Below are 23,658 nucleotides of genomic sequence, written 5' to 3'. Positions count from 1 at the left end.
TACACAGTATAAGTCGTGTTTAAACTCTTTTAATATAATTCACAATATATTACATTGGGGAAATAATACAGCACGTCTTTCAAACGCAAATGAGGAAAAGAAAAAAAACTTTATGCAACCCAGCAGGCTTTTTTTTTCTTTTTTTGGGGGGGAAATGTTAATTCTGAAACTGCATCCACATGAGTATTGGTGTGGAATATCGCAGCCCTGCCCTCCAAAACACAGTGATTCGCTCTCTCTTGTTGTGCTGCCTTATAACAAAACATAACAGCGTTGGTCTTGAGTAGCGGTTTGGTTTAATGAACAGATCGACTGTACAGTGCTGAAATTAGCCCCAGTCAGCCAGGTTCCTTCTAACGTCCAGAATAGTGAACGAACACGACAGATGTTTTACCAGCTGAAGAGTATTCTATTACTGAATTATAATAAAGTGCATCAAACAAAATAAAGCCTTCGTAAATAAAAAAAAAAAACACCATGAAGTAGTAAGAACACGCTAAAATAAGAGGATCAGGTGATCACATATCGTCAGCAGTCAGGAACTGTCGAAGGAATCATATTGCCTGTAAGTTGAGCTCAGTCAAGTGCAGACGGAGGGCAGACTAGTCTGTATTTCAATGCTACTGTGACAGATTGCAAATATTTCAGTCAGGTTTAGCTTAACAGTAATCGAGTACCAAGGCACAACAGCTCATCGCTAGGTCACATAAGAACACAGGTACAGCTGTGTCACAACAACATGGTTGGGATGCGTTTTTTGAGGCAAGTTTGTCAAATCAGCAGGGTTTTTCAACCTTTACACCAAAATGTAAAAAAAAAAAACATGTTTCTGCTCATGGGAAGAGGGCGGGATCAGACAGAAATAGTGACATACATCAAAACCAAATGGACAGTGCTGATGATAATCAATAGATTAGATGCCCATAGTGAACAATTTCAAGTGTTTAAGGAAGGCGAAAGAAATATAGCCAAGGAAAATGGCATAAAGGTGCAAGCTCATGCTTTGGCATGTTTTTTTAAAATTCTCTCTAACCCAATGAAATAGAGGCTTTCTATTTTTTTAAACCCACCTTGAGTACAAGGAATTGGATTTTTTATGTACTTTATTGACTGTAATCCTTTGCCCTCAATCATTCCTCTCTTCCATGAGCAGTGGTGGACGTGGGGCACCAGCAGAATTTATGTAACTTTTTCCAATTTAATTTTGAGTATTTGTTTAACTAAAAGTGCCAAAATTTTGCTTTTTATGTAATTTAAAACCAAATAAATTTGGGGTTCGGTCTGTTCATATATTAAATCCCTAAACACACATCGTTGGGTGTGAAAGTGACATATTTAGGAGTATTTTCCAGTCAAATAATCCATTTGTGTTTTAAAATAGCTTATATCAAACTCTACCTTTGCTTTTTTTTTTTGAGAGTTTGCAGAACTATTAAGTTCTCGTCTCTCTTCATGCACACCTCACTGCTCATTGCAGTTCGAGTGTAACGATACAGATGTAAGTCTTCAGGATTGGCCCCTTAGGTTTGTTACACATGAAACCCTGAAAGTCTCAGTTTGCTTTTTTAGACCGTCATTAGAACTCTGCAGTTTCAAGGTGGAAGCCATGGCCATGTTGACAAGGCAAAAGTGTGATTTTTCACCAGAGGGGGTATTTAAGATGGTCACATTTCACTATTATTATTTTCAAGAAAAGAATACACTGAATATGTATTACTGAAAGTGTATTGTAGTGCCATAAATAGATTCAAGGTTGAAAAACTCTGCACTCGACACACAGTGAAGGAGGCTGTAGTGTTTGACGCTACCTATTTGACATGATGTTAACACAAAGCAGACTGACTAGACTTTTCACAGATTGCCCTCATGGCACGAAGATTATCTTAATTCTCACGACCGGAACAGAGACTTCCTCGGTGTTGGGGGCGACGAAGGGAAGCTGTATTCATGCCAACAAACATAATCAGATTCCAGCTGAATCTGCTACATACTGTAGAACTCGGTAACACAGTGCTCATTGAAGCAGGATTATCACCTGAACGCCAAAAGGAAATCCTTGAAAATTAAATGCATATACAGTAGCTACTTATTTTGAAAACTGGCAGAGATTATTGCTGTTACGTGAATATCCCATTGAAAACACAGTGACACTGGAGGTCTGTTCAGCCTGCTGGAGAGGCTCTGCTTGACTGCGTCTCCGGCAGTGAAAGTTGCTGTACCGCCGACGTACAGTAGAGGGCGGCACACAGACAGGGAAGGGCAGTAACAACAAACAGAAACCACTGAACAAAGCTCTGGACTACGTCGCCACCTTTTCAAACCAGAAACAAATGTTTTTAGCCCCCCGCTGTCTTGTATAAAAAAAAAAATGACATTACAATTTTTCTGTTTGCAGTCAGTCATGCTTTTCAACAGACACACCTTATTTACCGAAAACACAGCTCTGTTTCTCCAACAGTCTTTACAATCAAGGCTGACAAGCACAGCCCAAGTTTTTTGGTCGTCCATGATTGTGTTTTTTTTCTCTTTTTTGGAAATGTAACGGCTTAAAATTAAATCTACGTACATATTTCATGACAGTATGGCGCACTTAGAGCTTTGTAGGAAAAAAGTGCTTTATCTTTCTCTTACCCTCACGAGATTTTGAGAAAGATTTTTATTTTTTTTTACTGAAATCTAACAAGTTATAACAGTGGCGTCACTCAGAAATGCTTCATGTTGTTAGCTGATTTTTGCAGTAGAAGGATTCAGGTTATATACAGTGTTACAAAGGTGGCTAGTCTCAGGAGCGCGTCTGGTTTGTGTTGATCATGATGTTGGGCAAAGCGTTACGTCTTTTCCTCCAAGTGCCCAAGTCTCGGGCGTATCTCTTGATCTGATGGAACCACTGCTGGGTGCGGGATTTGTCCGAGGCGCGGAAAACGAAAGACTCCCGCCGGATATCGAGCACCTCGAAAGTGTCCTCACTCTCTGGATCTGTCGACACCACGCAGTTCCCCAGGCGGATGGGCTCCCGCAGCACCGCGAACTTCCCGCTGCTCTTGTCCTTGATTAGAACCAGCACTCCATCTCGAATGCTCTCTCCACTGCTTTCCACCTGATCCCCACGTGCCGCCAAGTCGGCGCCCTGTCCTGGGGCCTCGCCGGACCGCTGTGTCCTCACCATCAGCAGACTCTGGACGTTTTGGAACTTGAGGGCCTTGCTGCCCTTCTTCACCCACTGCCCGTCCGCCGGTTGGGACAACTGGAGTGGTCCCTCCATCACGAACCGCGTGTTTTCTCGCGCCCAGCCCACCGTCTTCATCGACACCTCCCGCATCTCGATGTTGATCACTTCCCGGTTCTTGCGGCTGTCGCGACGGAACGAGCGCAGGGACCAGGTGACGCCGTTGCCCTCCTGCTTGGTCTTCATGTTGATGTGCTCCAGATGGGACTCGACCCGACTTTTGGCCTCACGGAGACGCGAGTAGTCGGGGTGACATTCGGGGGTGACCTTAATGATGCGGCTCAGTAGAAGTGGGTATTTAGTCACGCGTTGCAGGGGAGCCATGAGGAAGGAGCGCAAGTTCATACGACGCAGTGCTGTGTTGTCATTCTGGGAAACATCCAGGAAGATTCTGAAAAGACAAAATTAAAAAAAAATTCTTACAGCCAGTGCATGTCTTGGGAAAACTCTTAAAAACTTGATTAATGGGAATCATAGGACAGCCTGACTCATGGGTGAGCAGTCTAAAAATATGAATCATTGCAGCTCTACTCTCAAAATAGAACTTCCTCTGAATAAGTGATAACTCGCTGTCTTTTCCATTAAGAATTACACAGAGCAGCCGTGGCAGGAACAAGAGAAAGCTCCCACAGCAACTTTTCCATCACACAGACCAACTGGAAGAAGTGGCCTTGTACTGTGTGTGTACCTGAGCAGTTCTTTCTCCTTCTCCAGCGTGTTGAGCATGTTGACCGAGGTGGACTGCTGCAGGCAGTAGGTCTGGAAGGCGGGCAGCATGTTCACGAACTCCAGGAAGATTTCTCCGATGTAGACTGTCAGCAGATCTTCATCGCCCTTTAATTAAACCACATGAGATAACATTTTCCATAATTGTGTCTAAACATCTGCCAGAACAGTAGCATTAGTGCAGAATGCGTAGAGATTATACATCTATCAGCATTAAAACCACTACCAGGTCAAGTGAATAACATTGATCATCTTGTTGCAATGCAATATTCTGCTGGGAGATCTTAGGTCCTGGCATTCATGTGGATGCTACTTTGACATGTACCACCCAAGTAAACATCGTCGCAGAATGAGTGCACTCCAAAGTGGGTTCAAGGTGTTCTTCAAACTCCCCCAATCCGATTCAGTGTCTGTGAGGTGCACTAAAGCAAGTTCAATATATGGAGGATTCACAACCAACATCCCGGTGCCAGACAACCCAGGACAGTATCAGAGGTCCTGTGCCTATGCTTCAAGTGTCAGAGCTGTTTAAGGAACACAATGAGGACCTACACTGTATTAGGCAAGTGGTTTTAATGTGGACGTGTGGTGTATAAAGCTCTGACAAAATCATGTCCCAGCAGTGACTGGGGCTAGACAATAGTAACTTTCCCCATAAGAGTTAAACCTCTGAGGCTACAGATTAAAGGGTAGGTTCACATTGTTTCCCAAGTGTGTCTCAAAACAAACGGTGCATATAAATATCTAAATGTAGTGATTTCTCCTATTCATGCCGGCCATCAACAAACTGAACTCCAAACAGTTTCTGAGCGTTTTCTGCTCCTGTCACATTGTAGTCACTGTGGGCTTATTTTTTACTGCTACATTAAGTCCTGCACCTCTATGGAAGCAGCAAAACCATGGATAGACGTAGAGAGAACTAAAATATCTTTTGTGCAGTATGAAACGTTTGTAATGCCATAATTCCTATAATAAGAAAAAGGGAATTTAAATTTCTCAGATTACTTGTTTTACAAAAATTAAAGAAAAAACATGGGTCAACATGTGCAACATGTTTTCATGTGCCCACAGGTGCTATAGAAGCTGTAACATGTTTAACCATTTTCATATGGTAACCATAACCCATTTTCAACTGAATTCCATGCTTGTCTCGTCTCTTTTCTGTGTAAACACTGCCTGTATTTCAGTCCAGTTCAACAAAAAAGACTTTTTTTCTCATGACTCTTGGTGACAGCTGAGTCACTAATGGCCCCACAGTTGCACAAAGGAGACTTTTTTGTTTTTTACAGAATCTAGTTAGTGTAAAAGTTTTATTTTTGTTTTAGCACATTTTTAAAATGACACATCTCGAATCAAAAAAAAGTGGATTTTGTACCTGACCTTTTCCTGGAAGCACAATAGAAAAGGATCTAATATGACCAACAAAATGGCTGCAACAATGAAAATCTGTTCCATTGTTAATATTGACCCCTGATTAATTAGTGCAGATAAAGTTGAAAAACTGTGACCCTATCTGTTATTGCTAGGTGGAGGTTGTGAAACGCTTAATAAAGAGCAGTAGCATCGAATGATCACAGTCGTTACAGTGGCTCTCAGGCGAAGAGTGCAGCAGCTGGCATGACAAAGGAAGAAGAGTATTGCGCAGGGAGCACTGGATAAACTGTGTTGCAGCAAGAATTAGTGAAAATGAAGTGTCATGTGAGAGCAGCTGGCTTTTCCTAGAAATTAGTGTCAGTCTCAGGAAACAAGATGGAAATCAGCGAACTGAAATCAAGAAAAACGACAGAACAATCTCACCACAGGGCAATCATTCCGAACAGATCCAGTTTGCCCGGTTGTAATGGAACTGTAAATGTGTTTTTCTGGCCAATTAAAGGAATTGTTGGCCATGTTGGCTGAAAATCAAGATTGGAAGTTCATTCCCAGCCTTGATCTTGTTAGTTGACATAATGATCTCACTATAAGGCCCAGATTGTGGCGAGATCGTTCAAGCAGATACCAAGGAGAGGAATGAACTTTCAATCATAAAAAAAAGAGTCAACTCTGAAGTAAATATTAAACAAGCTAATTTGTACTGAAAATACATGAACCTCCCACACATATCAGCTAAGTATCAACAGTGTGCCAAATTAATTACAAAGCTGGTATCCGTCCAATTTTTTCTACTGCAAATGCTGAAATTGTTTGTAGATGTTTCCTGTTTTTAAAAAATGATCAATGGAGTACACTTTCCTCATGGCTGTCAGTAACAAAGTCCATGTATCTTCACTAAACAATCACATCAAACACCTGAGATATTTGGTCACATTTCATCAGTTTGTTGACGACAATACAAGTCGGAGCAACTTTTAAAATCTTCTGACTTACTAAGCCTTTAATGTTTTGTCTCCAATATTATTACTCTGTGTAGTTAAGCTACCATGTTGGCAAATGATTTGAAAACCAAAACAATAAAAAAAACTAAAATGCTCCCTTTATATATTGAAATTTCATGAGTAATATTTCAATTTCAAATCCGGTACTTCATTATCCTGTGTGGTACTACTTTACTACATCAGGACCATTGTCAGCATTGCTTATTACTTTTTCTCTTTTAGTCATATTTGATCTTATTTATTTTCATTTTTTTAGTAATGTATTGAACTTAAATCTTATTGCTTTTCTACCAGGCACTGTGTTTCTCATGTTATGTAATGCTGTGTCTAAACAATATCTGACAAAATAATTTCCTTTGGGATTTAAACAGTTTTATCTTATCTTATCTCTGACATAGCTGAGAGGATATGCAGAAGTGACTCGCCGTAAGTGAACCCATTCACATTAATGAGAGCACCTTTAAAGAGCCGTATGCACATTTAGATGTTTGGAACTGTTTTTTTAAGGGTCCACTAGAATATGTTTACATGCTATAATGTTCAAAGAACTATGTTTTACTTTTTACTGTAGTTTGCTGCATCACCTCTTCTCGCCCTCTGTCTGAAATGCTGTTTTAGCTCCTGTCTTTTTAAGGCTGCCCCCCTGAACAGTTCAGTCTGCTTCGATTGGTTTACTGGTCTGTAAAAAGTGACCTAACATTGGTCGAATACTGTCACCCCTGATCTATGAGCATAGGCACAAACGTAGACCTACAGAGGCGGCTTGAGCGAGGAAAAAATGGCCGACTAATAGGAAGCTGCTGATTCTTCCTTTATTTATGTCATCATGTGTTATATGACAGCATAAATAACATAGAAAAGCCTGAACTTGACATGAGGTGTTTCAGGCAGGTAAGGGACAGTGTTTTCTATGTGAGGGAAAAACTCTCTCTGGTGTGGATTTCTAAGCTGTAAAACACTAAATAAAAGATAAAAACCCAAAAAGTAAAACATGACCTTTAATGGGTTTCACCTTGTCTCACTTTCTGGGTGACTTGGGACTATAATTCTATTATTGCTGCATTAACACTTTTACCTGCAGTGTCTGGGAATCTATGTGAGTAAACTTGTCAGCCTGATGTTTAGTACATTTCAGTGGTGGGCCATCAGGGCCAGCAAGACCCTCTCTGCTGGCCTGAACTCTATCAGAATCACTGACTTACGCTGTAAAATTTTCCCTTTAATCTTTTAACTTTATTCCCTGTTCTCTTCATTTCATAGTGTGTCTCTGGGCTGTGGTGCTTCCAGCAGTTTATGTTTTTATGAGAGCTTTTTTTTTTCTTTTTTAATCCAATCATATTTCAGCCATCATGTGTTGCCAGGGTCACAGAAATCTGCCCTGAGGCCTTCAGAATCAAAAGTGCAGGCCGCTGTAGCTTAAAATGCATTGTAATGAAAGTGTTGCTTAAACCAATCAGATTGAGAGTTGGTGGTCCCAGGGCCAGCTAGCTGGCCTACGATGACGTCAGCACTTTCTAGTCCTCTGATTGGATGGTTAGAGAGCTCAGCCAAAGCTAGCAATTCGTATCTACAGCAACCTGCACAAGCTGAAACTTTATCATAAAAGTATTACTTTTTTTTTTTAAAGTTAAGCAAGCGGGCATTCTCAGCCCTACAGCGAATTAAAACTTATGGCAGAAATACCACTGGACAGACCTGACTTTCAGAATTAGCCTCTGGTCTTAGCGACACTTCCCCCGTTAGCGAAGACTTTAGCTGCTAACGAATAGCAGCGTTAGCATTGTCTGAAAGACAGCATAGCGGGCCAAGACACAGTGTTTGGGTGAGAACCCTGATGTGATGTATATGGTGCAGCTGTGGCTGCAGTGAAAGGGGACCTGTTGTTTTAGTGATGGCATTCATTGTTGCTACATTAGACACCTGTCTGGGGTGCAACATCCTGTTACGCTGCCTTTCTGCATAATACTGATGGTTTCTATAACTGTGGTGTCATAGTGGCGGTGTTAAGAGGAGGTTTGATTCAGGTAGGACGCCACTGAAGGCCTAAGAGTAAAATGCATGGCCCCCCACTGGTATATTTAATGTAAAAAGTGCAAAGAGGCTTCTCTCATGATATGACTAGATATTTTTGGACTCAAAAGGCAATCCATATTTTTGCATTCTCATTCCACTGTAGGCAGCAGAAAAGAAATGCTGCCATTTAATGTCTTTATAAATGTGATGCTGAAGGTGACTTGTGTCAGACCAGTGGGCACTTGAAGCTGAAAGAATAAAATCAGAGGAAGAGAATCAAGTTGTTTAAGCTCAGCTAGTTTTGTGAGAGCGAGTGTGTCACCTGGTCAAAGGCCTGGTCGATGCTGTCCTGCAGGTGTTCAGTGAAGCGGTCGTTGACGTCTATCAACTCCTGAACGTTCCCAAACACCACGGTGAGCTGCTCAGCTGTCAGCAGCCCAGCGCTCTGCATGGGGCAGTAAAACTCCTCTTTGATGATCCTCAGGTCTTCGCCGTAGCTCGACTCAGTGTTCAGAAACTCCAGGATGGCTTCCTTTCGCTCCGTGCGCAGCTTGGAGCAACGTTCACACATTCGCTCTCCTCGCTCTTTGGAGGCTCCGTCCCTCAGCCCGCAGTCTGGACACGGTCTCTGGGCCTCCCAGGCTCTGAGGGAAGCCGACGGTCTCTTCCAGGTGCGGGACAGACCCGGGCCGATGCCGCTGTCCACTCGCTCCACCTCGGCTCCCCGGCTCCTGCGGTAACGCCGGGGCTCGCTGTCCTCCTCCTCCCGCTCATCGCTGAGGCCCACCACTCCGCTGTCTGCACTCAGGCTGCTGATGGTGCTCCAGCGGTGCTGCCCGGACCGAGTCACACCCAGAATCGCCTGGCGCTCCTCACCGGGGGGCTCTGAGCGGCCGCGGATTGCTGCTGGAGCTGCAGAGAGGGAGGTGGAGATGGTCTGATTCATTGGTGCTTATGATGTTTATGGATTTACTCTCTACAGCCTTTATAATTCACAGTGCATGGAGACACAGTGTGAAAATCAGCCTCACTAATGGATGGCCATTTAATCTGGACTGCTCATTACTGCTCATGTCAGGATGAAGAAACTATTACAGATATCATCTTTCTCCAATAATTAGATCTCTAACCTTCCAGTCAATGACTTAACCTTTGTCCACATGCATGACATGTCAATACAGCTGTGTATGTGTTCAAACTGTGTGTGCTGAGCATCTACGACAAGACTTCAAATGTTTCCTTCAAGCATAAGGTGATACACTCAATCTATATTAATGTGAAAATCACTGGATGATGATATTTTTTTTACTGCTCACAATATAATCTTAAGGTCTTTTATGTTTGCTGGAGAGAGCAACAAAGCGTGGGCCATATTGACTGACATTGTGTGGCCAGCAGCCAGCATCTAAGAGCTTCTATTGACAGGGAAGAGCATTAGCAGTGGGAACTCTATAATAGGGGGAGGAGGTGAGGCCAAAATATTCAGCATGACACAAGTTGCATAAGAGAAGTTCCAACAAAACAAATGCAGCTCTTAATCTTCTTTTAGAAATGGGACAGACTGAAAGATGTGAGGCTCAGCTTGCAGGTTCATTCACAATTTAGGTGATTCACCTTCCTCCGATGAGGCGAGGGAGATGGAACAACGATATGGAGTTCAGTAAAAGTCCAGGAATTTATTAATATACTGGGTTTTCTACAGGAAAGAAGCAGCAGTTTAAAAACTATGATGCTAAGCCTGTTTTTGCAGAAATGTGATGCGTCACTAATATCAAGATGCTTAGATATTGTAAATTATTCTACAGAATTCTGAATGGAGGTGTGGTTGTTCTAATAACTAAGACAAACTAAAACTACAATGTCTTATGTAACAGTAAAATGACTTTAACGTTCACCGACGGATCAAGTCACATTCTTTGACCAGTTAAAGGGACACGATAAGAATTGCACACATTCAGTTCAGGAGTAAAATTCAGATTGTGATAACAGCTATAGAATCTGTGTCTTGGGTCTTAAGGAGCATTATAGTCTGGAAAAAAACAATCCAGAGGATGTCTGAGGGAGGGTTATCTTGGCTTGGCTTTGAACAAAAAGCTTCTCCTACAAACTGGAGATGAGGAGCTCGTGTAGAGACTCTATAAGTTACATTATAGAAAATGTGAGAAGTGTTTTTGAAGGACAAAAATGTCTCTTGTCTTTACTGCTTTAACTTCTTTAGTTTTGTTCCCTGATCTTTTGCAAATCTCCTGATTTAAAGGGCAAAAAACAGCTTTCTTCAAACAGATTTTAGTGACATTTAATGGAAAGTTAGACTCAATAATCAAGGAATGACAGAGGGCCCAAGAATGGTCCCGTTTATAAGACGCTACAATTTCAGTTTCAATTTCATTTTAGCACAATACGCATTCATTTCTGCCTAAATGGCTTGTTCACCACTGTGCCCTTCTCTGAAAAACATTGTTTTATCAGTGCATCTGAAAACCAGCTATCATGAGTTCTGCTATGTGGGTATTTATCCACATTCTGTTTGTGTACTTGCTTAACATAAACGCATAAAAGTGCTGCCTGCACTTGCAACCAAATTTGACACATGCACAGACATTGCTGGCATTTCACTATGTGGCGTTTCAGTCACAAATACTCTACATCTAACCAGCGTTTTAAAATCAAAATGATCTCCATCCCGACAAGCGCAACACTGTGACAGAAGCAGTCTCTGTGTATGCTAACATGTCCAAAAATGCACATCATATGACAGTTTATGTATACTGGCTATGCCAAGCGCCTGTACAAAAATGAAGCAGGCAGTTGGTTGTTCAGCTGTAGTTTGTTGTCCAATGGTTGTCAGAGCTGGTGCCTTTTTTTCCTCTACAAATGGTCATGTTAAAGGAGCGTAACCAATCAGGGAATGATGCACAGTAAAAGTCGTTAAAAACCAATCACAAAGCAAACATTGGTGTCATCATCCAAGTCTCAGTTTCTAAAGACTAAAATAAGTTTTCAAACTAAAACAGAGTTTGCAGTGTTTGTGTCCATTCTGAGGACGTGAGATGTAGCAAAAAGTTAAAATCTTTCATCTTTAAATTAAAAACATATTAGTGTGGACATAGCCTGAAATTCTGTTGAAGTCAGCCTGTCTTATTTCTAGACAGGATTTAAGACTTTTAACCTATTAGCTAGTCGACATAACTGTCTATTATTATGTGGGATTTCATGCAGATTTGAATCCAAATGGAGATGAAAAACATCCAACTTTTTTTTTAAATTAACATTTTTTTTATCTCTTAAAGAAAGATGAGGCCTTGAATTATGCTCCCAGGTTAATTTCATTACTGAACGCACCATCGTCTCACTTTTATCATCATTTGCTCCAAAGTGACCTTAACCGTAGGTAGAAATGCAGTGGATTACAGGCAGAAAACAGATTCAACACAAGAGCCGAGTCACACAGCTGTCACACATGTGTGATGCACTTACCGCTGTCTCTGTCTCTGTCGCGGTCTCGACGGTGGCTGTGGAGCCGGGCGGCGGCAGCGATCTTCATCTCCAGCTGTTTGCGCTTGGAGGCGTCGGCTGGCATGGGGTCACTGTAGTGGGGCCGGAGGCGGCACTCACGCTGCGCTCTCACCGTCTCAGCCAGCTCATAGGCTGCGTCCGAGCTGGAGCGCCTGCAGCCCAGGCTGGTGTGCTGCCAGTTGGAAAGACACGTGTGTCAATCAAATGGTCACGTTGCTATAGCAACAGGTGAAAAAAAAAAAGGGCAAAACTCTCTGAGCAGATAAGGTGACAATGATAGTAAGACAGAAATCACAGCTTGTGTATCTGTTGCGTGTGTCTGCTGGAGGAGTTTTCACATATTGTGCCACCATGTTCGCTGTCATGACATCGTTACGTAACAAATCTTGGTTATCTCTCTGATCCTGGCTTGTTGAACTGACAAGAATCCAAATTTCATACTCAAATGCAGCGCTAATCGTCTGCCAAGTCTTCTAACAGACTGTAAACACAGCAAGGCCACACATCTGAAAATCTTCTCTTATCACAACTTGAAACCACCACCAGCCTTGCAGATGAGAGATATCCTCCAAGTGACAATTCAAAGCATCTCCTGAGTGTTTTTGGATGTAAGGCAAGGAATTCCCCAAACACTGCAGCATTCTGCACACTCCTCGTGGCTTTGAAAAAAAATCCCTTTAGGGTCTATCCTGCCCCTGAGAGTTGACCTGAAGCGGGGAGTTCAAAGGTCATCGCTGTAACACGAGTCTCCTCATCCCAGAGGCGTCACCCACATCCAATGAGACGGATGATTCTGGCATTACATCAACCATTAGCTCCCTAAATGTTGATAGTTCTCTGACAACTAACAGCTGCACATGACTGAAAGGCGCAGGCAGGTTTGCATTGCTTCACACCAGACAACAACATGATGCACAGCTCGCAGCAATCACATGAAATGAAGGAGAATAATTCATGTTCTGCTGAATTATCAAATTGCAGCTCTTACTTTGGGAATGCAGAGGCAGGCCACATTTTGAATTCACAGCCCAAGAAATGAAGAAAAGACAAGAAAGCAAACGCACGTCGACATCTGTTCTCTAAACTACCTCCAGCCTTGCGGCATGCAGGCGAGATGCGACTCCATGTCAGTCTGGCTTTGCTGTTCTGCAAATGCAGAGAGGAGCACAATGCTAGCTGCAGCTGATGCTGGTGTCAAGCTGCAGCCAGCCAGCAGAGAGAGGAAACCACGCAGAGAACAGGAATGAAGCGTTGAGTTACCAGCAGCAGCAGCAGCAGCAGCCGGCTGCTGGAGGGGGGCTTAATCCTCTTTTTGCTGCATCCTCAGACGTTGAGCTGTTGCTCGAAGACAGAGCGCTGCATGCTTGTTTCTTGTCTCAACAAATACCTCTGCATCAGTATGTGTGAATGATGTGTGTGTGTGTGTGTGTGTGTATGTATGTGTGTGTGTGTGTCGCAGTCCCCTTGCTTGTCCCAGCCATCCTTGAATACCAATAGATCTATGTCTTTCTGCACAACGCGAAGCAACAACGAATTGCAGCCACACGCAGACGACACTCTTACGAGATTTGAAATACGACAACAACAAAAAAGCAGAAAGAAAATGAAATCCTTACGCATTCTCCTGCTTCCTCTCTTCCTCCACCTCCTTCTCCTGCAGGCGCCTCGTCGCCAGCCTCGGCTCCGCAGGCCGTTGCCGACGTTGCCATGGCAACGGCGGAGGGCTGACAGTCGGTCGAGGGGGCGGTGATGTCACAGCCTCCGTCCCGGTCACCTGACAGCCTGACGGGGGCCTCGGCGGAGATCTCTGCACTGCAGCTGGTGGAGAGAGGAGAGGAGATGGAGGTACAGAGGAGAGGTGGTGGGGTGAGAGAGAGATGAGAGAGAGAGAGAGAGAGAGATGGATGGAGGGAAGGAAGGGAGAGAGAGAGAATGGGAAGGACAAGGGGAAGAAGAGGGAGAGTGAAAGGAGGAGGGAAGCAGGAGAAAGGAAGTAAACGAAGGAAGAGGGAAAAGTCAAAGCAGGGAGGAGGAAGAGGCAGAAAACGTGGAGGGATGAAATTATAATTCTGGCAGAGCTCTCTTCTGCTTACAGCATCCCTGTCATTCATCCCTCCTCATTCTTCCCTCGCCGGCTCACATGCCTCTCTGCTTCCTGCTGAGTCTTCTTCTTCTTCTATCCCCACCGCCCACCCTCCGCCTCCTCTCTCATTCTTCTCTTTACCCCCCCTCAAACACCCAAATCAATGCCTCTCCTCCCTCCCCAGACCCCGACTCCCGACTCTTCCTCAGGAGGACAGTAATTAGCCACATCAGCGGACATTAACACCTGAACCCTCGGACCACAGGGACGCTGGCTGCACGCAACCACACACAAACACAGACTTATTTGCTTCATTCCTTTGTCTGATAACTGGGCATCCTTTCTCGCAGCGCAACACTGCCAGCATGTGATCTGACACATCCCAAAAAGCGCACAAAAAAAATAAAAATTACACTTCGCTGCAATTCACACACCACATGCCTGCAGGGACACACTCATGCATTTTTAAGAGCAGATAACAAACAAGACACTTCAGAGACAAGAAGTCTTTAAAGAAAGCAGGGTGCCTTAGGAGTAAAGCACTGACCATGAACTGCAGCATGCCTGTCTTGCATCTGGGTGGGAACCTTTGTTGCTATTTATTCCCCACCTCTTTTTCTCCACCCCGATTTCCATTCCATCTGATCATGCGGCTGTCTGTAGTTCAAAACTCACTCTCCTTTTCGATGTGGTTTCGTGTCACCTAACTCTTAAGGGAAAATACCAGCCTCACTCGCTTCTACGTTGCTAACTTTGTCTGAAATTTGGTGCTGACTGGTCCCAAACAGTGATCTGATCAGAGCTTGTTTAATGAAATTGTGCAGTCAATGTGCCGTAAAACCAAAAGAAGGAGCTAAAAGAGACTTAAAGCTAATAATGCCCTATCAGTTGGACTCCTTTCCTGTGTCAGGAAGTCATTTACTTCAATGTTAATGCATGAAACATTGATTAGCGGAGCTTTAAAGCAACGTACACATCTTTAAATTGTGCTTATGACATTATTATCAACAGAAACTACACGCAGGATATTGATTCCGCTATTTTCAAATGCTGGTGAGCTTCACGGTTGAGCGGGCGCGAAATATAATATCACTCCTATCACTGCAAGAACAAAAGAAAAACATTGCAACAGCAATTTTAAAGAATATTATAGTTTTACTCAAATTAAAGGTGTTTGTGGCTCAGCAAGTTTAATAGACCCAGGGGTCGAAGCCCATAATGGAGTTTCAACAATGTCTGGCTCTCAGAAGGCAAGACGGGCTGTAAATTCCTGAAATATTGACTTTTTTTTTTTTTTCCCCCCCAAAGTGGTGTATGTAACACGGGTGGGGGATGGTTGGTCGGGTGGTTTTTATCCAATAGCAGCCGCAGATACATTTGGTGATATTGGCTGCTGAGCTTAAATGTAATGCTGCATGTAATCGCCTCTTTTTCTCTTCTCCCTCATGTTTCGTGCCACAATATATCACCTTGTTATCATCAGTTTAACTGCTGCTGTTGCTACTGTACGCATATTGTTTTCTTATCCTTCTTATCCAAATCTCTTGTATTGTTGGGATTGGGAGATGCAACTAGTGATTGTTTCATTATAATCTGTCTGTCGACTGTGTTTTTTTGAACAAGCATTACATTGTTGAGTCTGTGCATCAGTGGAATTGGTATTTATCAGCTTCTGGAATCCAAAGTGTTGCCTTAAAAATTGCTTGTTTTGTCCAACCAATGGTCCATAGGCCAAATCTATTAAGTTTACAATGATATGAAGCTGAGGCAGTCACAGGGTACCCTCCTGGTCAGTTGGGGCCTTTCTTTGTTGGGCATTTTATTTCCAGCTGCTCTGGCTTCTTTCCACAGTCCAAAGACTTGGATGGTATGTTAATTGGGGATTTGGTGTGTTAATTGACCTTAGGTGTGAGTGTGAGGGTGCATTGTTGTCTGTCTTCTTGTGTTAGCCTTGTGATGGACTGATGAGCTGTCCAGGGTGTACCTCATGTCTCGCTCATTATCAGCTGGGACAGACTCAGGACAACAGATAATAACTGGTATGGAACCAGAGGACGGTGTCACTTTTGCTGGAATACTTTAATCAGAAATAAGTTAAATCTGAGGTTTCTTTGACATCGTTGGGCAAAAATTCCATCTAACCTTTTAGGATATTCAAGTGGTCTGAATACAAACTAGACTTCTGCACCTCCTCCTGGCTCCATTTTCAGGCTTTAGAAAATCTAGTCTGTGATGGGAAATTTTAGCCAATCACAGGACTTTTCACCTGGATTAGGTGAGAGAGTATTAAGAGCAGTAAAATCCAGAGAGAATAGGCTTTGCTGGTGCAGTGGATTAGACTTTCACTCAGTAGAGCAGGGTTTGAATCCTGGGTGAACCCACAGTGTTGACTATTTCTGCGTAGGGCTTCCAACTATTTTATATTGATTAATCTACTGACTGTTTTAGTGATGAATTGATTGATCTAAAATGACTTTCATTGAATTGTATTTGACAAACTGTGTGTTATTGTATACTGCACAACAGTAGAAAATGTAATATTTACATGTTAAAGTGCAAAACTGTTGGTTTAAGCTGGAAACTTGAACATATATAAATAATAAAGTGTGTTATTATGCAAGTCAGTCGTCCAGTTCCAAAACAAATTCAAGTGCAACATGGCCAGTCTGGATATTTTACAAACCAGAGCATCTCCTTTTATTCTTATTCATTCAGTAATTGTTCTCTGACTTGGTAGTAGCTTTGAATTTCAGGAAAATACAGCCAAACTCACAGCACAACAACTGTTTTTATCTCACGTTAATTCTTGTTTATGGTGAGTTTGTCAGACGACATTAAGGTGACAAAATCAGGATTTTAGCGGTGCAGAGCAGCAGCTTGGAAGTGACTGCTGTTCAACGTGTAGTCTTAATGAGCTTTATTTCAGTCACTATTTCATACTCGTTCTTTTGTGTGACAACAGAAAATTATGTGAACAAGAACAGCTTAATTGGGGATTTGGCTGTATTAAAATGCAGTTTATTTGAGCACAGAGATCAGGAGCGAAGCAAACAGAAGTGCCTCCTGCGTGCTTCTATCTGGTTTTGCTGCTATTGAAACTCTGCACCGTGCACAAAACACCTGTTTGCTCTGTGATTATTTAAATTATTTCTACACTTTCGAAGGCTTGGGTGTTTGGAAATTTTGTAATTTAACCAAGTCGGACTTGGCTGCAGTCACTATGTCTCAATTGTGCTGCATCTGACCAATGACTGGAGGCAAAAGTGAAGAAAAATAATTCCCAAAATGAATTAAAGTAAATAACAGTTCAGTTTATAGTTTTGTAGTTACAGCATCATTTATATAATTTCTAGATATACATATAATTTTGTACCTTTATATATCTCTGTGGCAAATTAATATGAGGTCTTATTATTCTAATGGTTGTTACATAACAGCCTTTTTTGAGCCGGTCTCTTTCAAACCATTTAAACTGCTGAGCTCTTTCCGGACATGTCGTAAAAATAATTTCCCAACATCCCTCTGATAGTCCGCGACAGTCGCACGCACATCAGCACAAACACATTTTGCATAATAAGCTACATCAAACCCTAGGAAACTGCGCTTTTATTCTTTTTTTTTTTTTTTGCATTAAACACATAATCAACAAAGCCAAAAGTGCAGATGAGAGGTGTCAAAATGTCCAAATTAAACTGTGGCAACAACAAAAAAAAAGGCAAATAGAATTAATCCAGTTTTGAGGAAGCATCCAAAGGGGTTTCTCTGGGACAAGCTGCCATTAAAAAGGCCTTTCTTTCACAGTATTAGCTGTCACACCCTGGATGATGCATGGGAAGTAATAACCTGTAGCTTAATTTATCAGGAAACTGCTGCGTGAGATAGATCACCACTCACCACGGCAAGACGTGACACTGAAATTAGCCTGGCTGTCAGTTTTACTGATGCATGGATCACTTAAATGAATCCAATATATTTCTCTTTGAGCGAATGCATCTAATGGAGACAAATACATGGAGAACGTACACAACTAAATAGAAAAGATATACACACCTCCCTTCTACATGCTATACATAACCGATGCAACTTTACTGCAGTGTGCAATTAACTCGGCGGTGCTGCTTTAATGCTTCAATCTACTTCTAACCTATAAAGAAACCCTCCCAGGTGTAATAATATGAATATTACTGTCATGCTGCAGATCGAGCTGTATTGTGCTCAGTATGCAGTTATGTGCTGCATGACACACTTAAACAAAGAGACTTACTGGTGGAAGTCAAACACCTCAGGGTGCAGAGATCACACAGAATACTGTCATGTTTAATTAATAAATCTTCAAGTAATAAAACATTCACAGAGCCTCGGGTTGAATTTAAATCACAGGGGAGTGTGAAGTGTGTTGTGTGATGGGTGCCTTTTGAACAACAAAGATGAATCCACTTGGGACAAACAATGTGAACTCCTGGAGCTCGATGTAAGGACTGTAGCAATGCCAAAATCACTGGTTGAGTAACTGGTTGGTAAATTGGGAGAAATATCTGAACAGCTCCTTGCCATGAAATTTAGTGCAGACATTCTTGATCCCCTGAGGGTGAATCATAGGGAGCTCTTGGCTTTTCCTTTGATGTTCACATTTGTAGATTTTATTCAAATATTTCAGCAAGTTTTGCATGAACTGCCACCTTTCTTGACCCCCTCGCTTTTCATATAGCCCCACCAACAGGTTCATATTTGTCCAGAACTTCCCATTTTGACATCCATCCATCCATCCATTTTCTATACACCGCTTAATCCTCATTAGGGTCGCGGGGGGGCTGGAGTCCATCCCAGCCGACTTAGGGCGAAGGGACACCCTGGACAGGTCACCAGTCTATCCCAGGGCTACACTTAGAGACAGACAACCAAGCACACTCACATTCACACCTACGGACAATTTTGAATCACCAATTAACCTCAACATGTTTTTGGACTGTGTGGGAGGAAGCCGGAGAACCCGGAGAGAACCCACGCTGCACAGGGAGAACATGCAAACTCCCCATTTTGACATATAACTTGCAAATCTAAAGACATCGTTGTCAACCTCAGATCAACTTTGTGTGTCAGCATGCTAACAACCACTGTGCCTACTTTAGGTGCAGCCTCACACAGCCACTAACCTCTGGTTGTAGCGATAATCGGAAATAACAGGCAACCTGAAACCATCATCTCAGGTGTTTTTTTTTTACTGTTTGATAGACTGTATAGATTGATTGTAAAAATAACCTTCAGTTGCAGCCCACGACTGCAGCTCTGCACATATGCTGTATATACACAATCACATGCACATACACACACAACTGTTATTTTTTCTGCTGCCTTCATGCAGTAGAGCTTCCGACATCCATCATTCCTTCCAGCAGTGCAGACAAAGGAGCGACAGTCAGTGGAGAGTCCTGACAGGCGGGGAAAGATACCGTCTATCTCCCATCTATCAAAGCCTTCAGCCCAGAGACGGGCGGAGTTTATATTCTCCAACTGGCCTAATCAAGCAGCTCCACTGTGTTCAGGGTCTGATATTTACATTGCACGGAGGCCTAAACGGCACTACAGTGCTGTAAAACACACCCTCGTCTTGTTTGTCCTTGATCAGAATGAACCACGGTGGAGTGATGCCTGCATTTATTTAGCCAACAGCTGACACTGAGAGAGGAGAGACGGGCAAACAGCAAGTCTGCAGGGACAGTGCCAGTCCTCCAGTCTGTCAAGCCTCATGCCAGCCTCCCGCCCACAGTCTCGTCTGCAGAGCCAACCCAGTTAGCTCCGACAGCTGTTATCACAATAACTGAGATAAATCAATAACACAACAGCACGTGTGGGCCCACACTGACCGACTCACACACACCGACACGACGCTCTCGCACCGCAAAACACACACACGGATGTGCATACACTTTACAGACAAACACACACCTCTGCTGCTGTGAGCCGCTACAGGGCTCAGATACTGTGGACTATGAGATCTAGTTTCACCGTCAAAAAGATTAACTGGATTTAAACACAATATGCTAACACCCAGGTATTGTTGTATGTACAGCACAGCCTTGGAGAGAGAGTGAAATTAGAAAAGAATCAAATATTTCTTCTCATTTGTTTTTTCCGGAGCTGGTCTGTACTCAAAGGTGAAGTCAAACACAAAAGACTTTAACAAGGCTATTTTGATTTTGGTTGTTGTGGAAGTAAAATTCAGATTCTTAGCATACAGAATGCAGCTTTATTAAAATGAAGAAATAGTCAGAAAAGTTCTGTAATATCTGATGTGTTTATGAAAAAAAAAAAAAGAAGATTTATTGGATTTTAAACATCCCTCTACAGTAACAGCAACAGTAAACGGCCTCAAAAGTCCAGGTTTTTATATTATTTTTAAAGTACTTAACCGTCTGAACCCCAAAACCCACCAGGAGGTTTGAAAGGCATGTGGTCTATCTAAAAACTCTCCAGATTTCATCATTTGTCAGAGCTAAACTGTGAAAACAGAAAAAATGCAGTCTTGTGCAGTTTCATCAGGAAACTTAACTGTGATATTTCATCACAATCACTGTATTCTACATGTGTTGTTTAAAAATTCCACCAAAAATCAACCATTTGCTTTAACCTGATTCTGTAAAAAAACAAAAATTCTGCACTTCTCTGCACAAAAGTCACATCCTTATAGATTAGCTGCAACCTACAGTCACATGAGAAAAAATTCTGGGACTTTTTGGTTGAATTGGGCTGAACTGCAGGCTGTGTTTACACAGAGCAGACAGGAGGCAAACATGAACACAAGCTATCCATCCATCCATTATCTATACACCACGTAATCCTCACTAGGGTTGCGGGGGGCTGGAGTCTATCCCAGCCGACTTTGGGTGAAGGCAGGGGACACCCTGGACAGGTCACCAGTCTATCACAGGGCTACACTTAGAGACAGACAACCAAGCACACTCACATTCTCACCTACAGACAATTTAGAATCACCAATTAACCTCAACATGTTTTTGGACTGTGGGAAGAAGCGGGAGAACCCAGAAAGAACCCACGCTGCACGGGGAGAACATGCAAACTCCACACAGAAAGTACTTGGGTGTCTTTACTGGGATGTGAACCAGCACCCTTCTTGCTGTGAGGCAACAGTGATAACTACCGCGACACCTTGCAGCCCAACACAAAACATGAAGTTGTAAAATATCTGTAGTATGTATAAAGTATGCCACCATTTTTTCCAGTATTGGTAACACAGGGGGCACTTGGAAAAAAGGTGTATATGTTCTGCAAAATACATAATCAAAGCTATTCCACTTTTGTTTTTCCTGTTTAATGATTTATGGCATTATAACTGCTCATACTGCACAAAAGACATTTTTGATTACACTGGGAATGCTCTTCCTATAGAGGCGCAGGACTTTATATTGTAGTGAAAAATTATCCCACAGTGACCAATAACGGGAGAGGAGCAAAATAAAAAAAAAACTGCCCAGCTTGGGGTTCAGAGGGTTAAATTGCCTGTAATTGCTGACAAGAGTAAACAATCTGAATACCTCAGACAATAATTAACACATACACACTCCCCCTCCTCCCCCTCCTCCTGCCACGCCTCCCAGACTAACCTTTTCTTGATGAGGTCCAGCGCCGAGCCGATGAGACCATCCTTCATCTTATAGATCTTGGCTCCATAGCTGGAGAGGTCGGTCCCCTCCAGAAGCAGCGCTGGGCAGCAGCTGGAGGGACGGTCCCAGTTCTCCCTGCTGGGCGGGAAGGGAACCGACCCAGCTGGTTCCAGACTGCTCCTCCTACGCCTGGCGCTCCCGTCGTCTCCTCCTACAATGGCGGCTTTGTCCTGGGCCGAGCTGGCCTGTGGCTGCAGGGGCGAGCGCGGAGACGGGCCTGTGCGGATCGGAGAGTACGCGGAGGACACAGAGGTGGAGGAGGGAGTGGGAGACGCAGCGCTGGTATTGCTCACAGTGTTAGAAGCAAGTTTCTCTGAGGAGGTGAAGGTCTGCAGCCCCTCATCACTGCTGCCTGTCCTTTCACCTGCACTCTTGTCTCCCTCCACCTCTTCTTGATCCTCTCTCTGCTCTCCACTAGAACCCAACTGAGTGCTTGCCCAATCAGAAGAGAGTATCTTGCTGTCTGATGCTCTTGCGTCAGGTTTTCCTTTTGTTGACTCCAGGTTCTGCTTCCCCTCCCTCTGCCTCATCCTCTTAAACTCCTCAAACGTAGGGATATGTAAGCGTCCCACAGGAGGTCTGCGACGCTCTGATGCAGAGTCTGATCCGCTCCTGCTACCTGCAATATTGTCAGTTGTGTAGGATGTCTTTACCGCTTTTGGGCTGCACGGGGAGCTGTGGAGAGCCAGGTTGGGGCTACTGTTCTGTCGCCGGAGCTGTAAGCGCCTTAACACCTCCTGCTTGATCTCCTCTGGGCTAGTGATGCGCATTGTGCAAAGCGGCCTGGCCCCAATATTCCCATTGTGCATACTCTCCGGAGTCACCTGAGGCCGCAGTGGGAGGGGCTTCAGAGGCTCAACAGCTGACCTTGCGCTCTGGAGGCGGAGCTTCTCCCTCAGGCCCTTCCTTGCGTCCCATTCGTCGACACCACCTGGAAGCAGGAGCTGAGGGAAGAGCGGCAGGTCCTTTCTGGGCAGCCCGTGCCGAGGGTAAAACGCCAGGCTCTCCGGGTTAGGCAACAGCCCGTGGGCCCCCACTACAGATCCATCTGGAGGCCCATCATACCAGTGACTGGTGGAGGTGTAGCGCAAAATAAACTCACTGTCCATGCTCCTGTAGGGGGCAGCGCTGAGCGCACACAGGCCGGAATCTGCCATAGTGTTCCAGTTCAGGTTCTCCATACTCCTGTAAGGTCTCCTGCCGCTGCTTCCGGTGTGGACGTTGCATCCTGGGACCATCCCCTGACCCGGCTCCACCCCCAGAGGACCCTGCCGGCCGGAGCAGTACCTCAGACCCAAGTTAGTGAGCAGGGTGCTGCTGTTGCACCGAGCCATGAGCGGGAAGGCAGGTCCCGGGTAGTGAGGGAGGTCGGGCCTGTGTCGGGGGAAGGAGGATAAGGGGTCGGGGGACAGGGGGAGGTTGGTGATGCAGGGCTCCATGTCGATGACAAGGTCGAGGTGAGAGGTGCAGCCAGCGGGAGAGCCGGCGGAGGCTGCGGCGGAGGAAGTGGAGGGGTAGTCACATGGTGGGGGAGGCTTCACGTCTGGCATGGCTGTGGGCAGAGAGAGCGGCCCTCGGACAGGCAGTCGGCAGGTACAAAGATCTGCTGCCTGCAAGGACAAAAACAGGCGAGGAGACATGTTTTAGGAAATGTAGCTGTCGAAATTAATGGCCTTAAGAAAATCGAAATGACGCTACAGCCCTCGAGAAGACCCGAGGGCAGCAGAGATCGTTGATGTTTTTAAAGGCAAACTCAAGAACTAACTTTTTAGTCAGGCTTTTGATTGATAGGATGGATTTATTCATTTAATACACTTTCTAGAACCGATTTTATTCAGTGGTTGCTCTATTTATTCTCTCTTTTCTTTTTTTTTTTTTTTTACATATTTTAGTCATTGTATGGTTATTTTCTTTTCTTTTGTTTTCATTTTTTGTTCTTTTTTTTTTATTTTTATGACTTTTGACTTCTATTTTATCCTTTACTTATTTCTATTTTTTTATTTTAAAAAAAAATCTTTGTATTTCTTTTTATTTCAT

At 43.6% G+C, this 23,658-nt stretch overlaps 1 protein-coding gene across 1 annotated transcript; it reads right to left on the bottom strand.

Moving 5' to 3' along the window:
• Positions 1 to 15: 15 nt before the first annotated feature.
• arhgef49 (Rho guanine nucleotide exchange factor 49) lies at positions 16 to 23,171 on the bottom strand. Its single transcript, XM_008293182.1, has 7 exons — positions 22,120 to 23,171; positions 21,562 to 21,990; positions 13,473 to 13,674; positions 11,821 to 12,028; positions 8,663 to 9,243; positions 3,915 to 4,060; positions 16 to 3,617 (listed from the first exon to the last, which is right to left on the bottom strand). Exons 1-7 carry the CDS (start codon positions 23,169 to 23,171, stop codon positions 2,783 to 2,785), a joined length of 3,453 nt encoding a protein of 1,150 aa, XP_008291404.1. The 3' UTR covers positions 16 to 2,782.
• Positions 23,172 to 23,658: the final 487 nt, after the last annotated feature.

This window comes from Stegastes partitus, unplaced genomic scaffold (genome assembly GCF_000690725.1).
Source record: "Stegastes partitus isolate 25-593 unplaced genomic scaffold, Stegastes_partitus-1.0.2 Scaffold863, whole genome shotgun sequence".
Taxonomy (NCBI): Eukaryota; Metazoa; Chordata; class Actinopteri; family Pomacentridae; genus Stegastes; species Stegastes partitus.
Note: the sequence above shows the minus strand (reverse complement) of the source record. Positions and strands in the feature narration are given on the sequence as shown.

Excerpts from the sequence above, each read along its gene's own strand:
- arhgef49 (XM_008293182.1), bottom strand. The coding sequence starts at position 23,171 with ATGCCAGACGTGAAGCCTCCCCCACCATGTGACTACCCCTCCACTTCC. Across the intron at positions 13,675-21,561 it reads CTGGACCTCATCAAGAAAAG|CTGCAGTGCAGAGATCTCCG; the intron begins GTTAGTCTGGGA and ends TCTCTCCACCAG. Across the intron at positions 3,618-3,914 it reads AAGGAGAAAGAACTGCTCAG|AATCTTCCTGGATGTTTCCC; the intron begins GTACACACACAG and ends TTGTCTTTTCAG.